The 22,880-nt window shown below is 38.3% G+C and overlaps 2 protein-coding genes across 4 annotated transcripts; one reads left to right on the top strand and one right to left on the bottom strand.

Annotated features, from left to right (window-relative positions):
• Positions 1–25: 25 nt before the first annotated feature.
• On the bottom strand, positions 26–20,707 carry FIRRM (FIGNL1 interacting regulator of recombination and mitosis). Of its 2 annotated transcripts, XM_064515668.1 has the most exons (24): positions 20,524–20,707; positions 19,976–20,016; positions 19,171–19,259; positions 18,106–18,210; positions 17,387–17,527; positions 16,227–16,389; positions 15,769–15,853; positions 15,095–15,233; positions 14,563–14,643; positions 12,371–12,435; positions 10,546–10,694; positions 9,451–9,559; positions 8,776–8,962; positions 7,678–7,760; positions 7,256–7,307; positions 6,562–6,655; positions 5,095–5,276; positions 4,287–4,409; positions 3,344–3,439; positions 2,840–2,953; positions 2,283–2,387; positions 1,830–1,910; positions 885–998; positions 26–586 (listed from the first exon to the last, which is right to left on the bottom strand). In XM_064515668.1, exons 1-24 carry the CDS (start codon positions 20,613–20,615, stop codon positions 401–403), a joined length of 2,676 nt encoding a protein of 891 aa, XP_064371738.1. In that variant the 5' UTR covers positions 20,616–20,707; the 3' UTR covers positions 26–400. The 2 variants fall into 2 exon arrangements, with proteins under 2 accessions (XP_064371738.1, XP_064371739.1); XM_064515669.1 differs by lacking the exon at positions 20,524–20,707 and having other exon boundaries at positions 19,966–19,993.
• METTL18 (methyltransferase 18, RPL3 N3(tau)-histidine) lies at positions 20,088–22,395 on the top strand. 2 transcript variants are annotated; one of them, XM_026123441.2, is made up of 2 exons: positions 20,088–20,199; positions 21,124–22,395. In XM_026123441.2, exon 2 carries the CDS (start codon positions 21,308–21,310, stop codon positions 22,340–22,342), a length of 1,035 nt encoding a protein of 344 aa, XP_025979226.1. In that variant the 5' UTR covers positions 20,088–20,199; positions 21,124–21,307; the 3' UTR covers positions 22,343–22,395. The 2 variants fall into 2 exon arrangements, with proteins under 2 accessions (XP_025979226.1, XP_025979225.1); XM_026123440.2 differs by lacking the exon at positions 20,088–20,199 and adding an exon at positions 20,752–20,827.
• Positions 22,396–22,880: the final 485 nt, after the last annotated feature.

The raw sequence follows: 22,880 nt of genomic DNA, 5'->3' as shown, positions 1-22,880 counted from the left end.
TCAGTGAACAGCATGGAGTCTTAAATTGTTATTCTTGAGTGTATTTTAAAGTTAATATAAAAATGCCTACCACCCTGTACGACAGAAAAAACTGTAGTAGTTCTATAAGAAGTTCAAACATCTTTATCACCGAGACAATTTCATTAAATGTTTGTTATCATACAGTATCTTAGAAAAATAAGCTATATGTTGGCAATAGGCAAGATGACACTCAGATGCACAGAGTCCGTTAAGTGTATCAATCAGTTCATTTTGGTATATTAACTACCACTTAACAGTGTAGTAGAGCATCACCCTGTGTCACAGTTTTTCCTTCTCCAACAATCACAGTACAAGGTATCTCTTCCCTCCAACCACAGAGCTGAGCTGTTTTAGCATCTTTAAAACCTGTTGCACAACCTTACCGTACACTGTTTCTCAAAGTGGCTATAGCTGTATGTAGAGCCTCCAGTTTCACTGCAAGCCAAGCAGGGGGTGACCCTTTCTGGAGCAGCAGCTTCACAGCTTCCACTGCCCCCTCCATTGTGCCTACTGCTGACTTATACTGCTCCTCAGAGGGTGAGTGACATGCTCTTTTTGCCAGAGGCTGCAGATTTAAACACAGGTTAGACACCATTTACAATCCCATAAGTGATTAGTCGCCCAACTGCAAAAGAACCTCAGTTGGAGAAGAACTGTGAGATGCTCCCATGCCTTGTGAGAGCTCTTCCCAGCTGGCAGGCAGCACAGAGCATTCTGGTTTAGTATTAAGGGGCAGGAGTGCAGGCAAGCTTTTCTTCTTAGAACATGGAGGGCAGCAGGGCAGTCTTGAACCTCTCTAACTACTTCCCAGAACTGACACAAACCTACAGTAGAGCCCAGACAGTTTAAAGAAGTGGACATACCTCTCCTGCTGACTCCAGTTCTCCAGTCTTTTTCAGAAAATGAGCACTGTAGACGATCCTTTCTCGTTTCACGCGTTCTGTTCGTGCTTCTGTTGTCTCTTCTACCTGCCTCATCTAGGGAGAAAGCCACAGGAGAGGTAACTAAACAAGGAGGCGTTACCAGCCTTCACAGGTTCAGTTTGTATACCAGAACAATGGAAAAAAAAATATATGGATCATCTTAACCTGCAGTTCAAGTTGAACCTAATTCCTCTCTCACTTTTCTGAGCAGGAGGTTAAAGTTATCTGCAACTTCAGTGTAGGATCAATGCCTATCAGTTCTTTTGCTAATTATCTACTTGACAGGAACTGCTTGTCCAGATAGCAGTCCCTTAAGGTTTACAGCCCAATAAACAACTGGAGGAGGTAGTTGTTACATTATGAATAAATAGCCATCTGCTTTTAATAGAATTTTTTTTAACCTGCAAGAAAGGAGGACTAAGATGTTTCAGACAGGTTCATTTAGCTTACAGACACTGCTCCAAAAAGACGGGGCGGGGGGGGGAGGGGGGGGAAATCACACAAATAGAATGATGGAATCGCAGTTTTTTAATAAATACTTTCTCCACTTAAAAAATCATGATGCAATTTAATTTTTGTTCAAGGATGGAAGAGCAGAGCGTTTTTATCAAATCTGAGAAATACTGGAAGAGCAGTGTGCATAGATACAGGATTTGTTAGGCCTGCTGATTTAAACAAATGGAAAAATTTAACCAGATCCCAGTAAACAGCAGTTTATTTTAAACTTATCCATCTAATGTGCATGCAGGTGATGCAGGTGTAGACACAGACATGGGCCAGATGCTACATTATTGTGGCACTGAAGCTAAGCTCATCAGTCCTACTTAATATGGCATTAGATGTATACATCGACTAAGAAAACAGTAAAACAGTTTAAGATCATACCTTAGCCAGAAAACTAACAACTTTGTTCTTAGTTTCTTCAGAATTAAGGCATTGAGGAACAACATCTTCATGGCTTGTTTCCTGTCAAAACCATTGAGTAACAGTTGTTCAGTACATTCATATTAACAAAGAAATAAAAGATGAAGGAGAAACTGCTTCCCAAATGATCTGGGAAGAATTCTGTGCTGACAGATTTTTAAACAACAAGTTTTAAACAACCTTGCTCCTTGCAATCAATTTAATCAACCGATGCTTGATTTTCCTTCAGTTCCAGATCCTGAAATCATACATAGTGCGTTAGCCCTTATTACTTTTATTCACATGCAACAGCATCTGTAATGCTAAGATCCAAACTGTTCAGCAAAGAGCAGCAAACATTTAAGACAGAAGAAATTCTGTATGACAAAAGTTAACAGAGCCAGATCTATACATCCAAAGCACTGCTTTGCTTACCTCTGCAAAATGTGTGAATGCCTCCAGCGCATGCTGATGAATCAGCCAAGTCTGGTCAGATAGCAGAGAAGCAAACAGACATGACAACTGAGGTACAACTTGCCTCTAAAAGAGAAACAAATATCTATCAGATTTTCCAGACTTAGCTGTGCGTGTCTTACCATCATGGAATTTTATTAGAAATTCACTCTAAGGTCAAAGGATAAGTTTGTGAAATTTAAGAGTGCTACTGCCCAGCCTGGCAAAAAAACACTTAGGAAGATGACACACATTCTATTTTTTTCTTCTTGAGGGTTCAAATGTCAGTCCTGCCTGATTGTTGAGAAGCAACACGCAAATGAATGCATCAAACATTTTATGTGCACTTAGTGCAAGTGTCTCAATGAAAAATAAAACCACCATAGATCATTAAATAAGTCTCCAAGATCATTATGCCATGGCAGTCTTCCATGTATTAAAATAAAAAGCACATCTTTTCATCAAAGGACTTGAGATTAAATAAGGCCCCAAAAAGGTAATTACCTTTTTAATTACCTAAAATAAGGTAATATATTTACCTGGATTTCCTGTGGTATAAACACCTTTCCCATAGAAGAGAGAAAATCCAGCATTGCTAGACGAACATGATCTGGCGGATCTAACTGGAAAAGGGAAGACTGCAGTGCAAACACCTGCAGGAAACCAAAATGAAGCTTCATCAAACATGGATTACAGATGAAAACTGTTCTGTCTGATCATTAAATCTGAGGACATTAATTTTAGAATACTGGATGCAAACCAAAAGTAGGTATGCTACAGCTTGAATAAAACTGGCTAATATAAACACAGTGTGCCTTCTGGAGAGAAATAAACATGTTCTATAGCATAGTTATATATCTGCACTATCTTACAGAATAGCAGGATTCTCAAAAGCAACATTAGCTAAAGTGTCACATACCTGGTTTAAAGACCAGGAAAATAACCAAGGAAGAAATAAAAGTTGGAAATCTTCTCATTAGAGATCTTCAGTAAATCACAAAGAACTTGGTTTTCATGAAATAAATTACTTACAAGTTTCTTACCTGAGTAATTAGTTGAGCACCCAATGTTTGGATGAAAAATTCCAAAAGGTGAAGTAATAAACACAGTGTCTGCTGGAGACATGGGTCATCTGACACCTTCAACAGTTCATATGCAGTATTAGTATCACTGGTTTCAGCTCAAGGAACAACTTAACAGAGAATGTAAAATCACAGAAACATTCCAAAATTCTTAGCCTAACTTCACATGTATAAAACAACATATCATATGCAGCAGAAGAAAAGATTAAAGTAGTCTTCAAGCCAGTTGTACTTTACAAGGCCTTTTCCTTATATTTTTATTAAAAATCTTTCTTATCTGACTCCTCCAGTCTTGCCAATATAAGAAGCTATACAAACAAGGTTAACTTAGCTATTTCTTTCATCAGTTGTGAAATGTCTTCTGCACACCCAGTCTCACATTTTATTTTTTAATCTGGAGTATGAGTCATGACAAATCCTTTCTCCTTTACGTCTCCAACTGCAAACATTAACAGTTGGATATACAGTCAAGAGACAACCTTTCCCCCTTGTGCTCAAAGACATGAGGAGGGTTACTACCCCTACGGGCTTTCATGTGCTAATCTAAATCACCATGTTTTTTGTTTGCATTGTAATCAACATTTAAAATAGGTCAAACCCATAACTGATAAATCAGAATGAGGTGTTTCAGGCTTCTTGTTAAGCAAGTCTGCATTGGACCAAGTAGCAGATGGAGTAGTGAGGAGTCATATATGAAATGTTCAGGAAAATTCAAACTCGATGCTTCCCAGAGCACGTGCCTAATACATACACCAGCTGATAGCACATGGGAAGCACAACTACATTGCACTTTAGGGAAATGGTCCAATCCAAGTGAAATGATTTAGTAACACACACACGACGAAACTGCACAAGCCTCCCAAAGAAGACATGCTTTCACCATTAGAACAGCAAATTTGCTCACCTGCTTAGCCTGGAGGAAAGTCCAGAACTGACCAAGCACTCCCGAGATAGATGCCTGAAGTTCTCCTTCCAGAGTGTCACCAGCAGAATTACAGGCAGTCAACATGACAGAAAAAGCAATGTTCTGGTAGAAAAAAGCAGTACAAAAGTAAGACCAAAAAAACCTACCTGTCAAACAAACCCAAACCCCAGTCTCATATTAAACTTCTAAAACCATATGAGATGGCTGGAAGCCCAATGTGCTTATGTCAGCTGTACAGTACAGCTAATTCACCAGGCTGCTGGCCAACAAAGCTTCCAAATCAAGGACAGTATGTTTTACTTCTCTGAGAATTTTACGCTGTGCTACAGTAGTTAGCTGCATTGTCAGGGAAAAGATGGCAGCTAATGCTTTATGTGAAAGTCTCCGGTTTCTCGCACTCCCTCTCCTTTGCCACAGAAACCAGCAAACTTCACGTGGCATCATATCCAAAAGATAATGCTCTAATCTTAAAACTGAGAAGTAATTGTATGACATAATATTAATCAGAAATTCTAAGGAAAAATCCCTCTGCTCACCTAGAGAAAAAATAACAATAACTAGTGAACCACAAGACCTCCACTCTCACCTGCAGAGTACAGGGCCCTAATGTGCTACATAATAGAATGCAATATTAAAATGACAGTCTTTGCTCATGTGTTTGACAACTAGGCATAGGAAAAAGCTGCACAGCAGACAGACAAACAGAACTGAGGTGAGCAACAGAATCCTTATAGTTTGGAAATCTGAAGTTCACACATTTTTACAAAGAGAATCAAACCTCCTTTACCACAGGTCGGAGCTCTCCCAAAGCACGCCTGCTATTCAGCCATTGCCTGCATTGCGTGAGCCCTGCCACACAGAGCTGATGTGCCACTTGCTTCCTAAGATCAGGACTTAGGGCCTTGAGGGATATATGCTGCCACACTGCCAAGTTTTCCACTTCTTTGGGAAGAAACTTATGAGTAAATTCTACCTGCAAATAAAAGTTAATATGAACTAAAAAGACCAGGAAATAATTTGACAACCTGTCAAAGAGTTGAGAAACCAACAATCAAAAAGCACTACTCATTTGCTCTAGAAGTATTACATGAAAAAAATTGTCCAAAACCTTTTCTTTAACGAAAGTCCAACTTTTTTGTATTAAAAAAATCTTACACAACTGCCACTTCCCTGTCACAAATAGGATGTTAGAATGATAACACAACTTATTCTTTCAGCCACTTGAGAAAGAGCTCAAGAGTCATAAATATGCATGACTTCACTAGAGACACTAGACCAAACCCAAGCCCATATCTAGAGATTAAGTTAGAGAACCTGAGAATGAAACAATTCCTCATACTTGAAGAGCAACACAGTGGTGGGTTTTCCTGCAGCGATCAGTGTTGTTATCAATGACGAATCAGTTCTGCCAACACTTGTTTAAGTAACATACACTGGGAACAGTCCAACCATCTGCAATGATGGTTCTTAAGAGTTTGCAGAACCAGGCTGTTATTCTTCCCACTCTAAGACTACGTGGCAACAAAACTTGAGCATACTTTTCTTTTCACAGATGTTACAGTGAATGAGCATATAAACAGCCACTAGTCTTTCCCTGTGCAACTGATGCAATCTGATACAGATCAGTATATAACAAAAAAAAAAGTTAACATTGTATTCCCAAGTAACAAAATGACTTTATCTAATATGCTTTTTACTCTATTGATTTCCTGTATATTAGTTATCTATTCCAGCATTATCCTTTACCATAATCTCTATTAAATGACTTTTATTTATAATAATCACTCACATTGCATCCTTCAATTCATTTTTAAGTGAATTCTGTCTTTATTCTACAGAAAATTTTATCTTATACTCATTAAAGCGGGGGTACAGTGAATTTCTACCCCATCACTGTCCTGGAAAACAGCTTCAAAACATAAAGAAAATAGGCATTGAAGGCTGGTTCCACCCTCGAAGAGAAACTATGGTCACAGCCAGCATCAGCAGATCTGGGAGATGTGCTGTTTTCATACTTAATCAAAAAAAGGACTTCACTGCCATCCAATAAGGCCAGCATTAGAAAGATGTATTGCCCTTCATATTTTAAAGATCACATCTACACAAATTAGGATCCACTATGACAAAGTAAAATCAAGTACAGCAAGAGAGCAATCAACCTCCTGCCATTTCTGAAGAATGGAAACAGGACATTTTAACACAGGCCGCTTATTCAAATCTGATCTATTAAAGACAGATGACACTGGTGCTATACTTGCCTGATGATCTGGAGCCATTAAGAACAGCATACGCCTCAGCAGAACACCCAAGGCTGAGACCTGGTAACACTCATTAGGCCAAGACTTTATCTAAATTAGGATAACAGGGAATGCATCTAATCAAATTAAGGAAAAAACACCATTCAGCAAATGAATTCAAAACAGAATGTTTCTGAGAGTCGTAAAACCAAAAAATGTAAATAGACACTGTATTTCACTTTAAGCAGCATGAGATCTTGTTCTTACAGCCAAGACTATATTTACTTTTCAATCAAAGCACCACAAGAAATACCCACTCATATGTCATCAACCACTACAGCAAGGTCTCTTCCTGGTTTACCATTAGCCCTTTGTTAATTTATTATTTTCACCTGTAAGTGTTTTCCTAACATTCTCCACTGAGTATTCACTGACCTCCCATTTGACTCTTCTCAGTAAAAATCTGTGACATGCCATGTAGGATCTCAACAGTAGCACTCTAAATAAAACAATGCAGGGCATGTCAGAACTACTAGGTACCTAGCTTTGTATTCTCACAGTATTGCTGATGCTAATTCTTAATCACTTTGAGGAATTAAAACTCCATTTTGCATTTGGAAAAATGAAACTCTTGGCCTTGGTCATAGAAAGGTAGCAATAGAACTAGGGTTAAAACAGGTGCCAAATTCGAAACATCATGGTGGTTCTTACCAAATGGGCTATCACAAAAACATGGTGAGCACACAGTTCAGCTGTTCCATACCTGGAATGTGAAAGAGAAAGAAGTTAGTGGGGCTATACTCCCTACTCTTCTCCTAACTAAATATTCTAAGTTTTGTCTTAGAGATGACCATTTCCCCTAACATATTTCAACTTGATAAGCACAGATATAATTTACTTGAGAGAACTGTTCCAAAAAAGTTATTTAGTAACAGGAAAAGTATATCCCCCTTGCATGAATGTAAAATGGCTGAAGCCATTTCTGTTCCTAATTTTCAAAATATGCTCTATATCTGAATAGAATTCAATTCTGGGACAATTTTATCTTAAATCTCTCTTGGGGAATTATGAGGAACAACAGAACTGACTGGAACTGCTGATACCCTACTTGACCTGTAATAAAAACAGCTTACCGGGCAAGGAAACACCATGAATCCATAGCTAGTAAAGATGTGATCATACTAGAACCAAGCACAGCATCCAGCAAAGCACGCTCCTGAGGAGAAAATATATATATGCAAATTAAAGCAGAAACTGATTGCAGGCTTACTATCACTTTTACTCTACTAAATAGCATAAAACCTATAAAGATTTTCACCTTATCCATTTAAAATGTTCTAACAACTGCTTTTAATACTCTATATTCACTTACAAGTTCAAGCAAGTAGCTATACCTTTAGTTTTGCATACATTTTATTACAATGAGCCAAAGGTCCTTCACTTTTCAAGGTATTTCAATATGTGCATCCCTTCTTCACAAGGCATCATTTATGAAAATATTTTTTATGAATGCATTATTTTTGCTAGGTCTACTGGCAGCTTACTGAAGAACACACAAAAACTTTCCTCTTTTGGGAAACTAAATTTTATCTGAAAGGGGAATGTAGCATTCAGAAAAAAGCTAAACTATGAGTATTATTTTTGTGACAGCTCTTTACTTTATAAAGTTTTACATTTATCTAGAACTTTTTTGTCTATGCATCAGAAAAAGTGAAAAACATTACAAAACTTTTATCAAAGCCCAGAATAATCCTCCAATGTAGAAAAAAATTCTCATTTCCATTTTATGGCATGGTCTTCAGTGGAATCACAACAGTGTATCTTTAGCCTAATAATCTATTCTGAATATTAGATATCACTTTCTTATTACCTTACAGTATAGACAAACAAAACCAGGCAAATTTAAAACAGTTGGAATACTGCATAAAAGAAAGCACTGAACTTTTCTTTTAGCAACACACCCCAAAGAGAACAAAGATTTCTGATAGAAACTAAGGTTTTCAACAGTATGTATAAAGACTTTTCCCCCCTCTCCCCACAAATGACTTCTACTGTATAACCAAACTCCTGTTATATAACTACATCATAGCTGTTCTCTAAAGAGTAAACAAACCCCTTCATATCTAGGCATGACTTCAGAGCTAGATCATTAGACAGAAGTCATCCTTTTTTTAAATATTAGGTATGCATCACATCATCTGAAAAGATGAATAAGCAGGAAACAATCTTACCAGCTGAGAAAAGTGTGATGGGAGTGTGGAAGCAATGAAGGAACACAGGTGGACACAGACGTAGTGATACAAGGTGATGGGAGCCGCTGGCTGTCCTGTACCAATCATTTCTGGCAAACAAACAGGGAGAGAAAGCTCACCAGAACATTGCTGGAAACTGAGAAAAAGTGCTGAGAACAAAGACAAGCTGCAGGAAAAAAAAAGACAAACAGTTCAGTTGCAGATGTGCAAATCCCAAACCCTGTAAACAACACCTGTACTACAGAATCTTTGTATCAGACTGGAAACTGCCGGTAACCTTAGTGCTACAGGTCTACATCCCTAATTACCTTCCCCTTTTACAAATTCAGGTGATTATGAGAGGGTTCAGGCATAAAAATGCAACATTTTAACTTAGTGGAACATCAACAAATTAGAGGCCCTTTTCTATCCTGGAAGGAAGCCAAATACCATCCCTTTCCTGAACTTTCCTGAACAAAGGTCTTTTTGGACCTACGTCATTCACCCTGAAGCAGAATGTCAGATCATGTTTTTCCCAGGATAAGAATGTAAATGCACAGAACCTGCTAATTTTACCATTTGTTTGTGAGCAAAACCCTAGCAACAGAGCCCCTCAGTTTGCCTGTGCAGCCTGATTGCTATGGTCAGGAATTACCATGAAACCTTTTTTAGTACCTTCTTCCTGTGTTCCAGAGACTTTGCACTTCTTCAGGTTGAGAGGACAACTTGTCCATTATGGCAATCAGAAGAAGACACTGGGGCAGCTGCTGCTCAGGAGGAAGACCTGTAGATGTATAGTTGCCCTGGTAAATATATTTTGCATGTACGTAAAGTAGCTTTTAAACAAGTGACAAATGACAAAGAAATGGCGAAGAATACAAGTTTCCAGCAAAACAATCAAAAATCACTTTTTGACACAGCTGATGCAAAAACAAAAAAGTAATGTCTCATCAAGAGTATTATGCTTGAAGCAAAAAATAAACACAACATATAATACACACTATTTCAGGCAAAAGTTAAAATATTTCAGTTCTGAATGGCCACTACAACATGCTGCAAAAGAGTTGCAATCTGGGAGCCTCATGCTTTCAGTCTCCTTGAAAGCACTGTATTCCTCAGAGGCTGAATAATAAAAGACGAAAGCTTGGTTTAAGTGCATCATTGTGATCACAAGGCCAGAGCGCGCATGTGGGCGAGAAGGAAGGCCAGCCTACAGAGAGAAAGGGAGCAACTGATGCTTACACCATAACTCCCAAGAGGGAGCACAGCTATCTCAGAATCATGATATGCTGGTCAGAGCAGAAGTTTTCTGGGCAGTTACGACAAAAAGCTGATCATCTTTTAGTTTGAGGGCACTCTGTTTTCCACATAAAATACTTTACAAAAAATAGCTGTTCTCCCCCATGAATATCACAGCAGGAAACATTCAGCCTACTTTAAAAAATTGTGACATAAATGTGGATTGAAATGATGCAAAACAGCCATATTCAACAGGATTTCTGTTAAACAGGTTAGTATTGAAGTTACTGTGAGTACTTTGGAAAATATGTATTCAACAGCAACACGAACTCTCTGTTATAAAATTCATCTGAGTTAGTATGCAACTAGCATAAAAAATACCTTAGTACCTTCAAAAGGACAAGAGGCAAACAAACAAGCGCAGAATGTTGCATTAGCGCTTGTCATCTGAAAAAAATCAAAATATCAAGTCTGATGCCTTAAAGGTGGTTACATAGTACCGTAATAGAAGCAGCTGTATTTTAAACCCACCTAATTTTTCACTTAGCACTTGCTCCATAAAAGGGCTTAAGGGAAGCAGCTGGTTGATGAGAGGGTCTAAAGCCACAAGAAAAACCCTGGATATTTCATCTCGATGAACCTCTGAGATCACTGGAGCATAGAGACTGGGAGGAAACTTGCTGAGGAGGGCAGAAAAAAGAAAGAGTCAAACATTCTCAGTAGCATTACTTTTCAAAAGAACTGCAAAAAGGCAAATTCATGGGATCCCTATTATTGTGAAATAAAAGCCAAGACAGAAAGGACTCCCCATTTTATAATACCTATTAAAACTGGGACTTACAACTCTGCATTCAGCCATTAAACCAAGCATCACAACCCAGTATTTCACTAAACATCTGAAAAAAACCTTTCAAGTTCACAGAAGATGCATGTAAAATATGCAACATATATAAGAAGAAAAATAATGTATCACAAAAAAGGCAAGCAATGAAAGCCGAAGAAACACTTGTAGATACAATTTGACAGTAATAAATTTGACAGTGCTAATTTAATAGACAACACTAATAAAAGGGTACCACTTAATTTATTTAAAAAGAAAAAAAATTGAGCAATAAATGAAAAAAATAAAGTGATATGAGAATAAAGCAGAATAGATCATGAAATGAAAACCTTCTACTCTTGCAGCTTATAAAGAGACTGTAAAATGCTACTTTCCTACTGAAAAAGCCCACTTCATTTTGCTGAGTGAATAAAAATTTACAACCTTCCTCTTAGGAAAGCTCTACAAGGTAAGTCAAGTCAGAAGAGGAAACTCATAAAAGATAATCACCGGATTTTGTAGTAACACATGCACTGAACTCATGCATGCATCTCGCCACAGAACCTGGTTTCGATTCCAAAAGAATGACTGAAATCAGCCCTCTATTATAAGTTCAATTTGCCCTTTTCTTCCTCATTATTGCAGCAAACAGAACAAATTATTTTTGAAAGAGAAACGATAAGCAGTTTGCAGACTATAAAAGAAAATGTTTTTGCTTTTTATAGCATAACACTAAAAAGCCTTTGCTTCTGGGAGACCCATGCAGTCCTTTTGTGAGATTTCATGAGATTACAAGCACAACAGTAAAGCTGTAAAAGAATTTCAAGATACTCTGTTTCAAACTCCCTTCAGGCCAAATGTTTCCATACTTGGTCTTGAAGTAGAAACAATCTGTCAAACTGTTCCTAATGATACTTGTGTTCAGATTTTGGGATTTTTTTCTTTCACTAGAGTTTAAAAATGGACGAAGAGTGCATGGCCATTTAGTGACAGATGAAACAGGAAGGAATTGGTATTAGGGAAGGGTAATTCTGAATTGCCCAGACTTTGCACAGTGTCACTAACAATATGCTACTGTTTGTTCCAAAGACTGCTGGGTTGTTGTTTTACCTCTTTGCCTAGCTACTTCACTGCAGGACAACTGAATAGTGACTCCTACCTTCAGGAATTTTGACTTTAGGAAAAAGAGCCTTCAAATGAAGTTGCATAGATAGACCTAGGGTCCAAGCCAATCAATTGTGTAATCTAACACAACCTTTTAAGAAATGCTGACAGAAGCAAGGGCAACAAAGTTAGGTTTGTTTTCTGTTTTTGACACAGCACCGATTAAGAATGGGTTTGAGGTAACCAGTACCACAGAAAAGATGCCCATCTTATCCACCAAACTTCCCCGACTTCTGCACTTGAAAAAAAGAAACAAACAACTCTGGAACAAGAAATATATTTTTTCATCCCAAAATACTTGCAACTTTAACTTTAAAAATGAAATATGCAGATAAGATACTATCAATAATCAATTGTTTGTACTTCACTTACCTGTATATTTGAAGAAACAGCTGGTGTAACTGAGAGCACGAATCCAAGAAGAAAGAAAGAAATTCCTGCAAAAGCCATTAATTTTGAACAGTACATTTAATATAAAATACATGATTGAACACATTCTCCTTCTGTTTTATTATATTTATGTGTAAAATGATACATTGCAAAACATGATTAAATTCTAATAGTCTTCAGCACAAGGCAAGTACAAAACAAAGAATTCTTAAGGTTAATTACATTGCATGTATATATATTCTACTTAAGACAGTTAGATTTATAGGCTTATTTTAAAAACTTAGCAAGCACAGATGTAATAGCCATAGAGAGCTGCAAAAACCTGAAGTGCTCACATACATGTTGTAAAGCTATTTTATCCTGTCATAATGCTATTCACTTTGTGCCAAAAATACCAAAACCCTGCTTTTACCCCTGGGACAAAGCAGATACATTATATACCATCAATGCCTTTTACTGTTGCTGCTTGATGTTTCATAAATGGTTACCAAAGGTAAAACTGGAAATACAGAGAGGAAAAAAGGGGAAGAGATTACCAAGAAAATAAAAGATGGAAAGTAGAGGAAAAAAAACTTTTGAGCAGGAACAAGCAAATGTACCACGTGAGACCACATGTTCTCATTAAAAACTCCACAAGGAAAATATTATTGATTATCTATCAGAAGAGGATTTTCTCAGAAATGTTGAGGTGATCTTTCTCTCCTATGTGCTTCATGGAAAAAAGGCTTTGCTGAGCAAATGATGGTGGACAGGAATCTGTTGCCATTGTTCAGCAACAAAAATCATTTTAACAGCTCTGGCCATTTTATGCAAGAAGTATGGAATTTTGTTTGACTCTAAATGAGGCGAGGCCTTTGAAAAGATTACTTAGCATAAAGTTTAGCAAAGAAAAAAATCTCAATTTATTTTAAAAAAAGATATTGAAATCCAGAGGTTGTGCTCATAACATATCAGATTCCTGCTGAGAAGCAGAGCTATTCCACTTCTGCAAAGGATAATAGTTAGACTAGACATTGTACTAGGCTTTTTAACAAATCTGGCATCTGGAGATCACTAGTCCTCGGTACCAGCAAATTTCTTTCACATACATTCTTAAAATGGGTTAATTTACAGCATCCTCTTCTCATGATGGGGAAACTAAAGCACAGCAATAACGTGGCTTGGCCAAGGCAACAGAAGGAAGTTAACCTCTGAGTTAGTAATACTACACTGACATTTCTTATCCTCAACACTGCATCCAAACTACTAGATGATGCTGCTTCTTACACTATTTTGTTCCATGGCAAGAGGTTACAACCACTACTCAACAAAGAAAAAGGTTTAGGTGAAAATAAAAAGGGAGCTACTAACAGCCTTCTAAATCAGGACTCTCCTGATCAGAAATCCTTCTTGCAGTTAAGTCCATGCAAATATTACAGTTAAGATAACTCTTTTTTTTTAATTTATTTTTCTTTCATCTATTAGGGATTTAAAACCCAAAGTCACTTTTGAGTCATCTCTCAGAAAAAAACCAAAAAGTCTTCAATATTGTATGACTATACCTCAGCTATTCTAATGCAACAGACCATGTATAAGTATTAAACGATGAAAGAACCACACATGACAATTCAATGTAACTTGCCTTCAAACTTCTATCTAAAAAATAATACATTTTTTCTAAATCAACCTTGAAAATCCTTGAGGAAATCTTAAATTCAGGACTGCTGTAAATTTGGGTAAATATACTCATTAGAAACCTATTCAAAAATGCTAGTAGTCTCATGACAATAATGAGGCACAGAAAATTAAACAAGGAATGATTGTGATCATTATGGAAAAATGAGGAACAACTCTGAAACCCCAGGAACAGGTTTAGCCTGTTTAATTCTTCAAGGAAAAGTTGCTTTTCCATTGGCTCAAGGCTGCAGGTAAAGACCTGACACCCCCTACTAATTGCTTCTAACAGCTTATTATTCTTTTCTGTTTTTCTGTTAAATCACAGTGATAATCCTGCTTGGGCTCACAAGTGTATTCAGCTGAAAGAACTACAAGCAAGTTATGCATGGATGTTAATTATACCACCCATAGGGTGTAGTCATAAATTGGTAAGATACTATGCTGTACCATAATCGCCCAGTTTGCACAGCAGAGGCTTAAATTTAATACTAATGTAGGATTCAAGTATTAAATCTTACCTTGGTGTAGTGTACAAGAGAATTAGCAAAAAATCTGCATAGTTTGACTGTCTTCTGGAACAGCTTGAGGTCAGTGCCCTCCTATTCAAAAAAGCAGTTATAAAATTTTATATAGAGAGAGTAATACAGTATAAAAGAAAGCTAAATTGCCAACAGCACTCAAAACACATTTTGAAATTGATTCCCACACACTCTCCAGTAACAGGGAAAAAACTTTAGGAAACCTCAGTATACGCCTCAAAATTTTTCATAGTAATATTCAGAATTGAAATACAGTGTTTTGATTCTCCTTTGGATATAGTCAGTTTAGGAAATAAACAAAGTTTCTGCAGAGTATGGCAGAAACTTATTTTCAATGCCTCACTGAAACATCCCCAATCTAAGCAAATTATGGGCCTCATTTTCACAGGGTGTCAAAAGAACGAGGTATTCTGCCTACCATATGCATTAGAAAACACTCGAAGCAATAATACAGCACAACAAACTTAACTTTTTCCAGTTCAAAAGCAGTTCTGGGAGCTTTTTAATTCACCTGCATCTCTGACATCTTCATTTGCTCAGCCAGTTGCAAACAGGAGTGAAAAGAAAGAAGAGTATCCTTGCACAGGTTACTGAGGATTTCACTGTGTTTCAGATGGCGCTGAAGCAGGGAATGATGCTTCAGGCTTTGCCTAGAAGACAGGAATAGAATCAGATATTTAATTGTCAAAAGTGATCATGTAAAAAGTTACTACGAATCCCAATATCCTAATTGTTCTATTTAGGCTTTTATGCCACACTAATCAGGTGATACCTGTGTACGCTAAAACAGCAGCATCCTCAAAAAAGTCCAGAAATTTAGAGAGGAGAACTACCCTCTTGGCAGTTATGACCAAAGCACAGAGGAGAGGCAGGATAAAAGCACAAGAAATCACAACTTGATCCAAAAATATAAGCAGAATTGCAGGTCAGACCTTTTAAAACTATTCATTCGCACTATGGAATTTCAAACTTTCTTCTGATACTAATGTAAAAAATAAAACTTCTTTTACTTTTTAATGCAAGATTCTTAGCTATCTTCATTTAATTCTACTTATTAGCTAAATTTCCACAGGAATTGAATTTTCTAAATTCAACTGTATTTGAAACCCTGAACATAAAACATTGGTTATTTAAAATTACAGTCCAGTCATACTACAATGAAATCCAAAGAGTTCAAAGACATACTTGATTATGAACTTCCACGTGTTAGCATGAAGAGCATGGTCCATATTGGAAATGACAGAGCATATGTCCAGCACAGTGTGGATTACTGTGGAGGAAATAATAGCAAAACCCAAGTTAAAGCAGATTCCTCGGATCACAGCTACTCTACTCACCTGGGAAAAAACACAGCTGCCATATTTGAATGTGCTAGAGAATACTACAGTAGCCACACTGGAACAGGAAAATGGCTCAGTGCAGAGGTGCTGCCCATTTCCTACAACCCTGACCTACACCCCACATCTCACAGAGAAAGTCTCAGGAGGAGAACAGAAATATTTCAAGATGCAAAATGCTGCCTTCAGAAGGGCTGGTCAAGACAACAGAACTGAGCAGGCTCAAAACTCTGTCTCAAAGGTGCAAACTTGCCAGAAAAAAAAAGACTGGGTAAGACTAAAAAAGATCTTTAGATCCACATGTACCTGACACCATATCTGCAATGTTATCTTCACTAGAAGCAGAGCCCATAGAAATCATATCAAGTAGTTCCATCAGCTGTTTCTGAAGAGAATAAGCTTCCTTAAACATAGCTTGTAGAAGGTCAGAAATTAAGTGCAGATGTCCACAGTACACTGATTCACTGTCCTGTAGGAAACAGGGAAGAGTGGAAAAAAAATAAAAAAAATTTTTTGGAATCACAGCCTGATCTTTCACCTGTTGAAAACACTATGAGCTTTGTTATGCACTTCACTGGAAAAAAGAACAAGGCTTAGACACACCTGCTTCAACTCATTACTCAGCAAGATCTGTAGCTTCTGACACTAACCTCTACTTGTTATGTGTTAAATACAAAATGCTATTCACCTGCACTCTAATCAACAGCTAATGAAATCTGCCTGGCTATAAAGAATTCAGCAGGCTTTGGATCAGGCCTTGATGCATGCATTTAATATCAGATTTCCAAAAAAAAATGAAACAAATTGTTTTGTTAACAACAATGAAAGCTGCATTCCAAATATTTCCCAATGCTTTCAAATTAGAATTGGTAAATAAAGGAATGGTACCTGAGAGAAGGACAAATTGAAAAGTGAAAAAGAAAGCAGACCAAAAGCTACTGAGTTCTGTGATAATCTTATTTTATTTACACTGCTTCAGAGGGAAATGTTACCAGCACAATAACTACTGGTGCATCTGAAAATGCAAGTCTGACACTCATATACATTACTTATCATAAGTAACATCAGGATCCTAATCTCAACTTTCAGTCCACTTTGGAACTTGCACAGAAATATGGCAAATACACCATTTTGGTAACCATTTATAGCTCTGAAAACCACTGCAGCCATCAGAAGTGCACAGATATCACAGAGGGCCTAAATTTATGGACAAAATGTTTAATTGACACTGATGCAAAATATGGGAATAATGTAGTCTGCCATTCAGTATGAGGTCAAATTCACTAGGCAGATAGTTGAAAAACCATCTTTGTACTTGTTGCTAAGCACATTCCGTAAATGATTTAATAAAGCAATAATAAAAAAAACCTCTACAGGAATATTTTTTCAAAACAGGATCTTCTTACAAAGGAGGGCTTCCTAAAAAAACAAGGAAAACAATTTTTCTTCCGCTAACATAGACCTACCTTGCAGTGTGCAAAAGTGTTCTTTATCATGTAAAGAACAGAGGACGGAAGGGTGCGGACACTTTCCAGAGGCACACACTCTTGAAGCGTGCAGATGTACCGCACACAACTGGTCAAAGTTTCCAACAGTTGCACTACAGTCTGAAAGCACAATTAAACAACAACAATCAGTGAAGATACCAACTCTGATGATAATTTCAAAAGCAGCTTTTCTTAGCTGAATTGTTCCTAGATGTTTATGACATTAAAGTTCACAGCTTTTTATATAAGTAAGTAGTTTGCTAAAGATGAATGAAGCTCCACAAAATAATCTGAAGCACTTCCAGAACTTTTCTCCAATGCCATATATTCTTTACATGAAAACTTCATATTTCTTTTGGGTACTGTTTTCAATTTACAAAAAAAATTTAAAATACAGAAGTGACTATATAAATAGATGCCATATTTACTCTCTGAATATGGAGAGTCACATGCCATTTGCATTAGAGACTAAGAGTTTGAGCTGTCTTTTTTTTTTTTAATTCTGATTAGCATCACACACTAACTAATCAAATCATTCAGAAAATTTTAATGAAATGCCAAATGCAAATGAAGATCAAACTACAGTCTAACCAGCTGCTTAGTAGGTGGCAAATATATTCCAAAAACCTCATTACTGCTTAGGTAAAATCAAAAAATAAAATAACCATTGCTTTGACAGCTTCTTTCACAAGACTTGCCTGTAAGAGATTCCTTACAGTACTGCATAACTCTGTATTCTGGCTGGTTAAACCTTTGGCTTGATTGGATAATTCATACATCAAGTTATCGAATAATTGTAGAGTCTGTCAAAACAAAACAAAGGTGAAACACTTTATTTATAAACATATTCACACAAATAACAACATCATTATGCATCTGCTTGCTTCCTTGGCATGGAGTCATAAAGAAGTCAGTCACAGGAGAATATAATGTTTTCTAGCCTAACTTTTGAAACAATGAAGTGTAATATGCAAAAACTGAAAACCATCACTTCTCTAATTATAGACAGAAACTATAGTAGCTGTTACTAATCGTAAGTGTTTAATAACACTTTGTTTTTAAGTACTTTCTCTCTGTTAGTAAAGCAAAGTTCCTAGCTGATTTGCTTGAAATAATGTATATCTCATTCTATCGAAGAGTTTTTAATTTGGTTTTAACCGGATCATTTTAAGATAGAACATTTTTCATTTTGTCTCAGAAAAGTAGGTTTTTGTTCTGAAAATGATCATTAACATTTTGAATATACAAAGAAATAAAATCATATGACCGTCAAACAACAATAATTTCTACTTTGGTTGAGGCCCTTGGATATTTTACAAGGGTTCCTGCTGAGACAGAGAGCTGGTTCCAGGCACATGCAGGACACTACATAAACCAGTATGGTACATTGACCCTTGTTCAGGATATACATGTTATGAGCCATTTTTATTTTAATCTCTAAAATCTGCTAGAAGATATGAAAGAAAGGAAATGGAAATCAATTAGGCATTTTTGCAGGCATCTTAAAATATATAAACTGAGGCCTGAAATTTAAATCAGAATTCATCCCTGCTGTATTTCATTTAAAGGGTAGCTATTAAAGAATTTTAATATAACTACAGCACAAAGTTCTCTACCATTTAATCAAAAAACAGAACATACATTAGGCCAGTATGGCCTAGAAGTTTATTTGCTATGCTATTCTCAAATATGAGACCTCATCCTAAGCAGTTTTTTAAGACTGGATTAACATAGAATTTCACATTTAACTGAAGGTGACATACCTTAGGCAATACTTTTGAGAAAAAAGTTTGTTCCAAATCTTCAAGGCTGATATGAGGCAAAAACATTTCAGTCAGGATCCTTAAAACACCTGCAAAGCAAAATATTTACAAACTGTTACAGAAATACAACACATAATTATCAGAATATGTGGCAACCTACTAGATAAACAAAGAACTATGTGAAACAGACCAGGTATTTGATTTTGAGAGGCAACATAACACTTGCCACACACACATTATCTAAAAAATCAAGCAACAATAAAGGCTCCAACATACATAAACCCATTTGTTGCAACACACTGGACTACGCTCAGTTGAAAGTTGAGCACAATCATTTGTCCATCATTAGATACCTAAATGCAACCAGAATTTTCCATATTCTAAACTGCATATAGCTGCATACTTAATATGCCTGTTCCTCTAATACACAACTTAACTGTGAAGGTTAGCAAGAGCCCTAAACAGTTGCTTATCAGACTCATTTTTTCATCACTAATGGGTATTAAAAGAGTTTAGCTGCCTGTAAGATAATAGCCAATTGTGACACTACAATACAATAAAATACAAGGTGAAACGTGCCTTTCTGTCAGAATCTATGGTCTTACATGCATAGGTTCTTCATGGACTTTTATTAAGCTTATTCAGCATGTAATTCCTGCAATGTGCAAGGCCCAGCAGGATTGCTGAACATCAGGGAAGTAAGGAAGTCATCGGTTATAAGAGAAATATTTTAAACTAGCGCAAAATCTCTAACGTGATTGTAAGAGATTGTAAGGAGAAGGGGCACTTCTTGACCTCTACTTACGAATATGCTCAGTCCAGTCTTCAGACTCCTGATACATAGAGTAAAAACGTTAAAGAATCTCAAACTTGTCCTGCTGTAAATATTATTCTTAAACCGTTTGCAGAAGTCACAGGGGCTCTGCACACGCTGTCCCGCGTACGCTTAGCCCATCACGTGCAATCAGGGGAGCTACTCCGCAACTAAGGCGAGCAGATACGCTTCAGCACTCGCAGGATTTCTGTAAGGTAAAGGGGGAACAAGCTGGGGGGGGGGGATGGGGGGAGGTCACCTAAAGTGCTATATGAACCGTACGGTACTTTCTAGTGTAAGTGTTTTGCTTCGGTGAAAAGCAGCACTTATTTTCACTTATTTCAGTGGCGCTCTCCGTCCTGTGTCAGCCCCTCGCCAGGGCTGCACCACCTTTCCACCACGTTTCTCCCACCCACGGATTCACACGAGGGAGGAAAACACCCCCAGCCCCCATTTCAGGGCATTTCGGGACCTTCCCTCCCCACCGCGGCGGCGCCGGGACCCCCCAAGCGGAACCGCTCCCCCCCCCGAAGGATATGAGGAGCCGGGGCAGGACGGCGGGCAGCTCCCGGCGGCAGAGGTCCCAGTCCCAGCCACCCAGCTCCTGCAGGAGCGGGTCGGTTTGGGACATGGCGCCCGCTCCCTTTACCTCAGGGCGGCGGGAAAGCGGAGTCCCGCCGCTATCCCGGCAGCCTCCGCGCCCGCGGCGGAAAAGGGGGCGGGGCGGCTGCGTCCGCAGCCGCCCCGCCCCCTTTTCCGCCGCGGGCGCGCATGCGCATAGCGAAGAGGAAGGGGCAGGCGGCTCACGTGTGAGAGCGGGACGGTGGCGGCCGCCCGGTGCCGGTAGGGCGAGACCGGGCCCGGGGGGCGGGGGGAAGCGGGGCGAGGAGCACGGCGGCGCTAAAGGGGAGCCGGGGGTGGGGGGGGGGCGCGGCATAAGGACACGTATGCGAAGGCTGGACCTGAATTACATGATGCGGTCGCTTCTGACGCTGTTGCCTACTTGCTGTTTTTTTTCAGAAATTTCTTAAATTTTCTTTTTTTTTTTTAATAACAATTAGGATGCTACAATTAGGCAATGTTTTTGCTAATATTTAAGTCTCCTGCATCATTAAACTACCGTTTACTCTCTTTTCCAGAAATAATTTACCTGATATATTGGTAAAACAGATGGTATTCTACCTGGAAATCACTACTGCATAACTACAGAAAAACATCCTTTTTTTATAAAAAAAAGCAAAATCTTTGTAGGAACACTGCTATTAGATGAGTGTTTCTGGCTGTAATAAGCTGAGCTGACTTTTTTGCCTGTTATTCCTGAAAATGGCATTCCGATTTAATTTTTCTATTGAAAATGAAAGTGATGAACCAGACGCTGGGGACAAGTCAGAGTCACAGCTGGGCTCTCTGGCAGGAAGCAGGCAAGCTGCTGATGCCGAAGCAGCCTGCAGCCCAAGGCTGGCTGCTCCTAAGCACCAAGATGCGACACCAAAGAAACAGTGCTGCCTCAAAGCTGCTAAAGAGCACGATATTCCCAAAGACGTCAACCAAGTATTGGAAAACAAAGTTGTGGAAGCGGTATCAGGTCTGCATTACGTAAATATGTCCGTAGTGGAAATGACGCTTTTGGATGGCTCCCATGGAGAAGACATAGTGTCTAAAAGTGTTGCGTCGCACTCTGATCTCATCCCAGGAGTCTATGAGGGGGGAATGAAGATCTGGGAATGCACCTTCGATCTCATAGATTACTTTTCTGAGACAGAAATGCAGTTTACCAACAAGACAGTGTTGGATCTCGGGTGTGGGGCTGGACTGCTAGGAATAGTTGCATTGAGGGGAAAAGCTAAAAAAGTCCATTTTCAGGACTACAACAGCACAGTGATTGATGAAATAACCTTGCCTAACACAGTGGCTAACTGTATACTTGATGGCAATGAGACTGGCAGCAGAGATGACAGAAAAACTAGTAAGCCTCCTTCAAAGAGGCTCAAGAAAGCAAAGTGCTTACCTGATCTGCTCACCAAATGCAGATTTTTTTCCGGAGAATGGTCTGCAGTCAGCCAGCTCCTGTTAAGCAGCAGCAAACCCTTTTCAAAGTACGATCTCATTCTCACATCTGAGACCATCTATAACCCTGACTACTACAGTGCTTTGCATGATACACTGTCTCAGCTGTTGGATAAAAATGGCCGCGTGTATTTGGCAAGCAAAGCACATTATTTTGGGGTTGGTGGTGGTGTCTATCTCTTTGAGAAATTCATTGAGGAGAGGAATGTGTTCAGGACCAACACAGTTAAAATAATTGATGAAGGACTTAAGCGGTTTATTATTGAAATAGCCTTTAACATTTCCAGTTAAAATTCAGCCATTGGGTGCTTGAAAAACATCTTAATAAAGACATGATATTTTAATCCTCATCTCTTTGCTTTTTTTCCTCTGTTATTCTGAACCAACAAGTTAATTATGCTCTTTACTAGAGACTGAACTGTTTGATAAATTCGGATGTCTGACTGCAAGTGAAGGACTGTTCTCTTTCTTGTTTTGCATAGAAAAATGGGGTACTGCTTATACCAGTATTTATGCAAATTTTAATAGTCATTTATATAGATACTGGAAAGCGAAGTGAGTCACTGCCCCCAGTCCTCCTCTCCCATTCTTTGGCAGTGCCAGAACCTTAAGTCACAGAAGTGGCTGCTGAGTGCAGCTTGCAAGAGGTGATTTCGCATCCCAATATAGCACAGAAAGTAGTTTTCAAGGCTCAGGCTCCCAACTCAGGTATGGTTCAACTGCAGCAACAAGTTTCAGAATCAATTGTGTACCTGCATGCTCTGCTGTTCTGCCACCAGAGGGGGATGTGATTGTATTTATCACATGTATTCCAGTCTGGTAACCTAAC

Source organism: Dromaius novaehollandiae, chromosome 8 (genome assembly GCF_036370855.1).
Source record: "Dromaius novaehollandiae isolate bDroNov1 chromosome 8, bDroNov1.hap1, whole genome shotgun sequence".
NCBI lineage: Eukaryota > Metazoa > Chordata > Aves > Casuariiformes > Dromaiidae > Dromaius > Dromaius novaehollandiae.
Note: the sequence above shows the minus strand (reverse complement) of the source record. Positions and strands in the feature narration are given on the sequence as shown.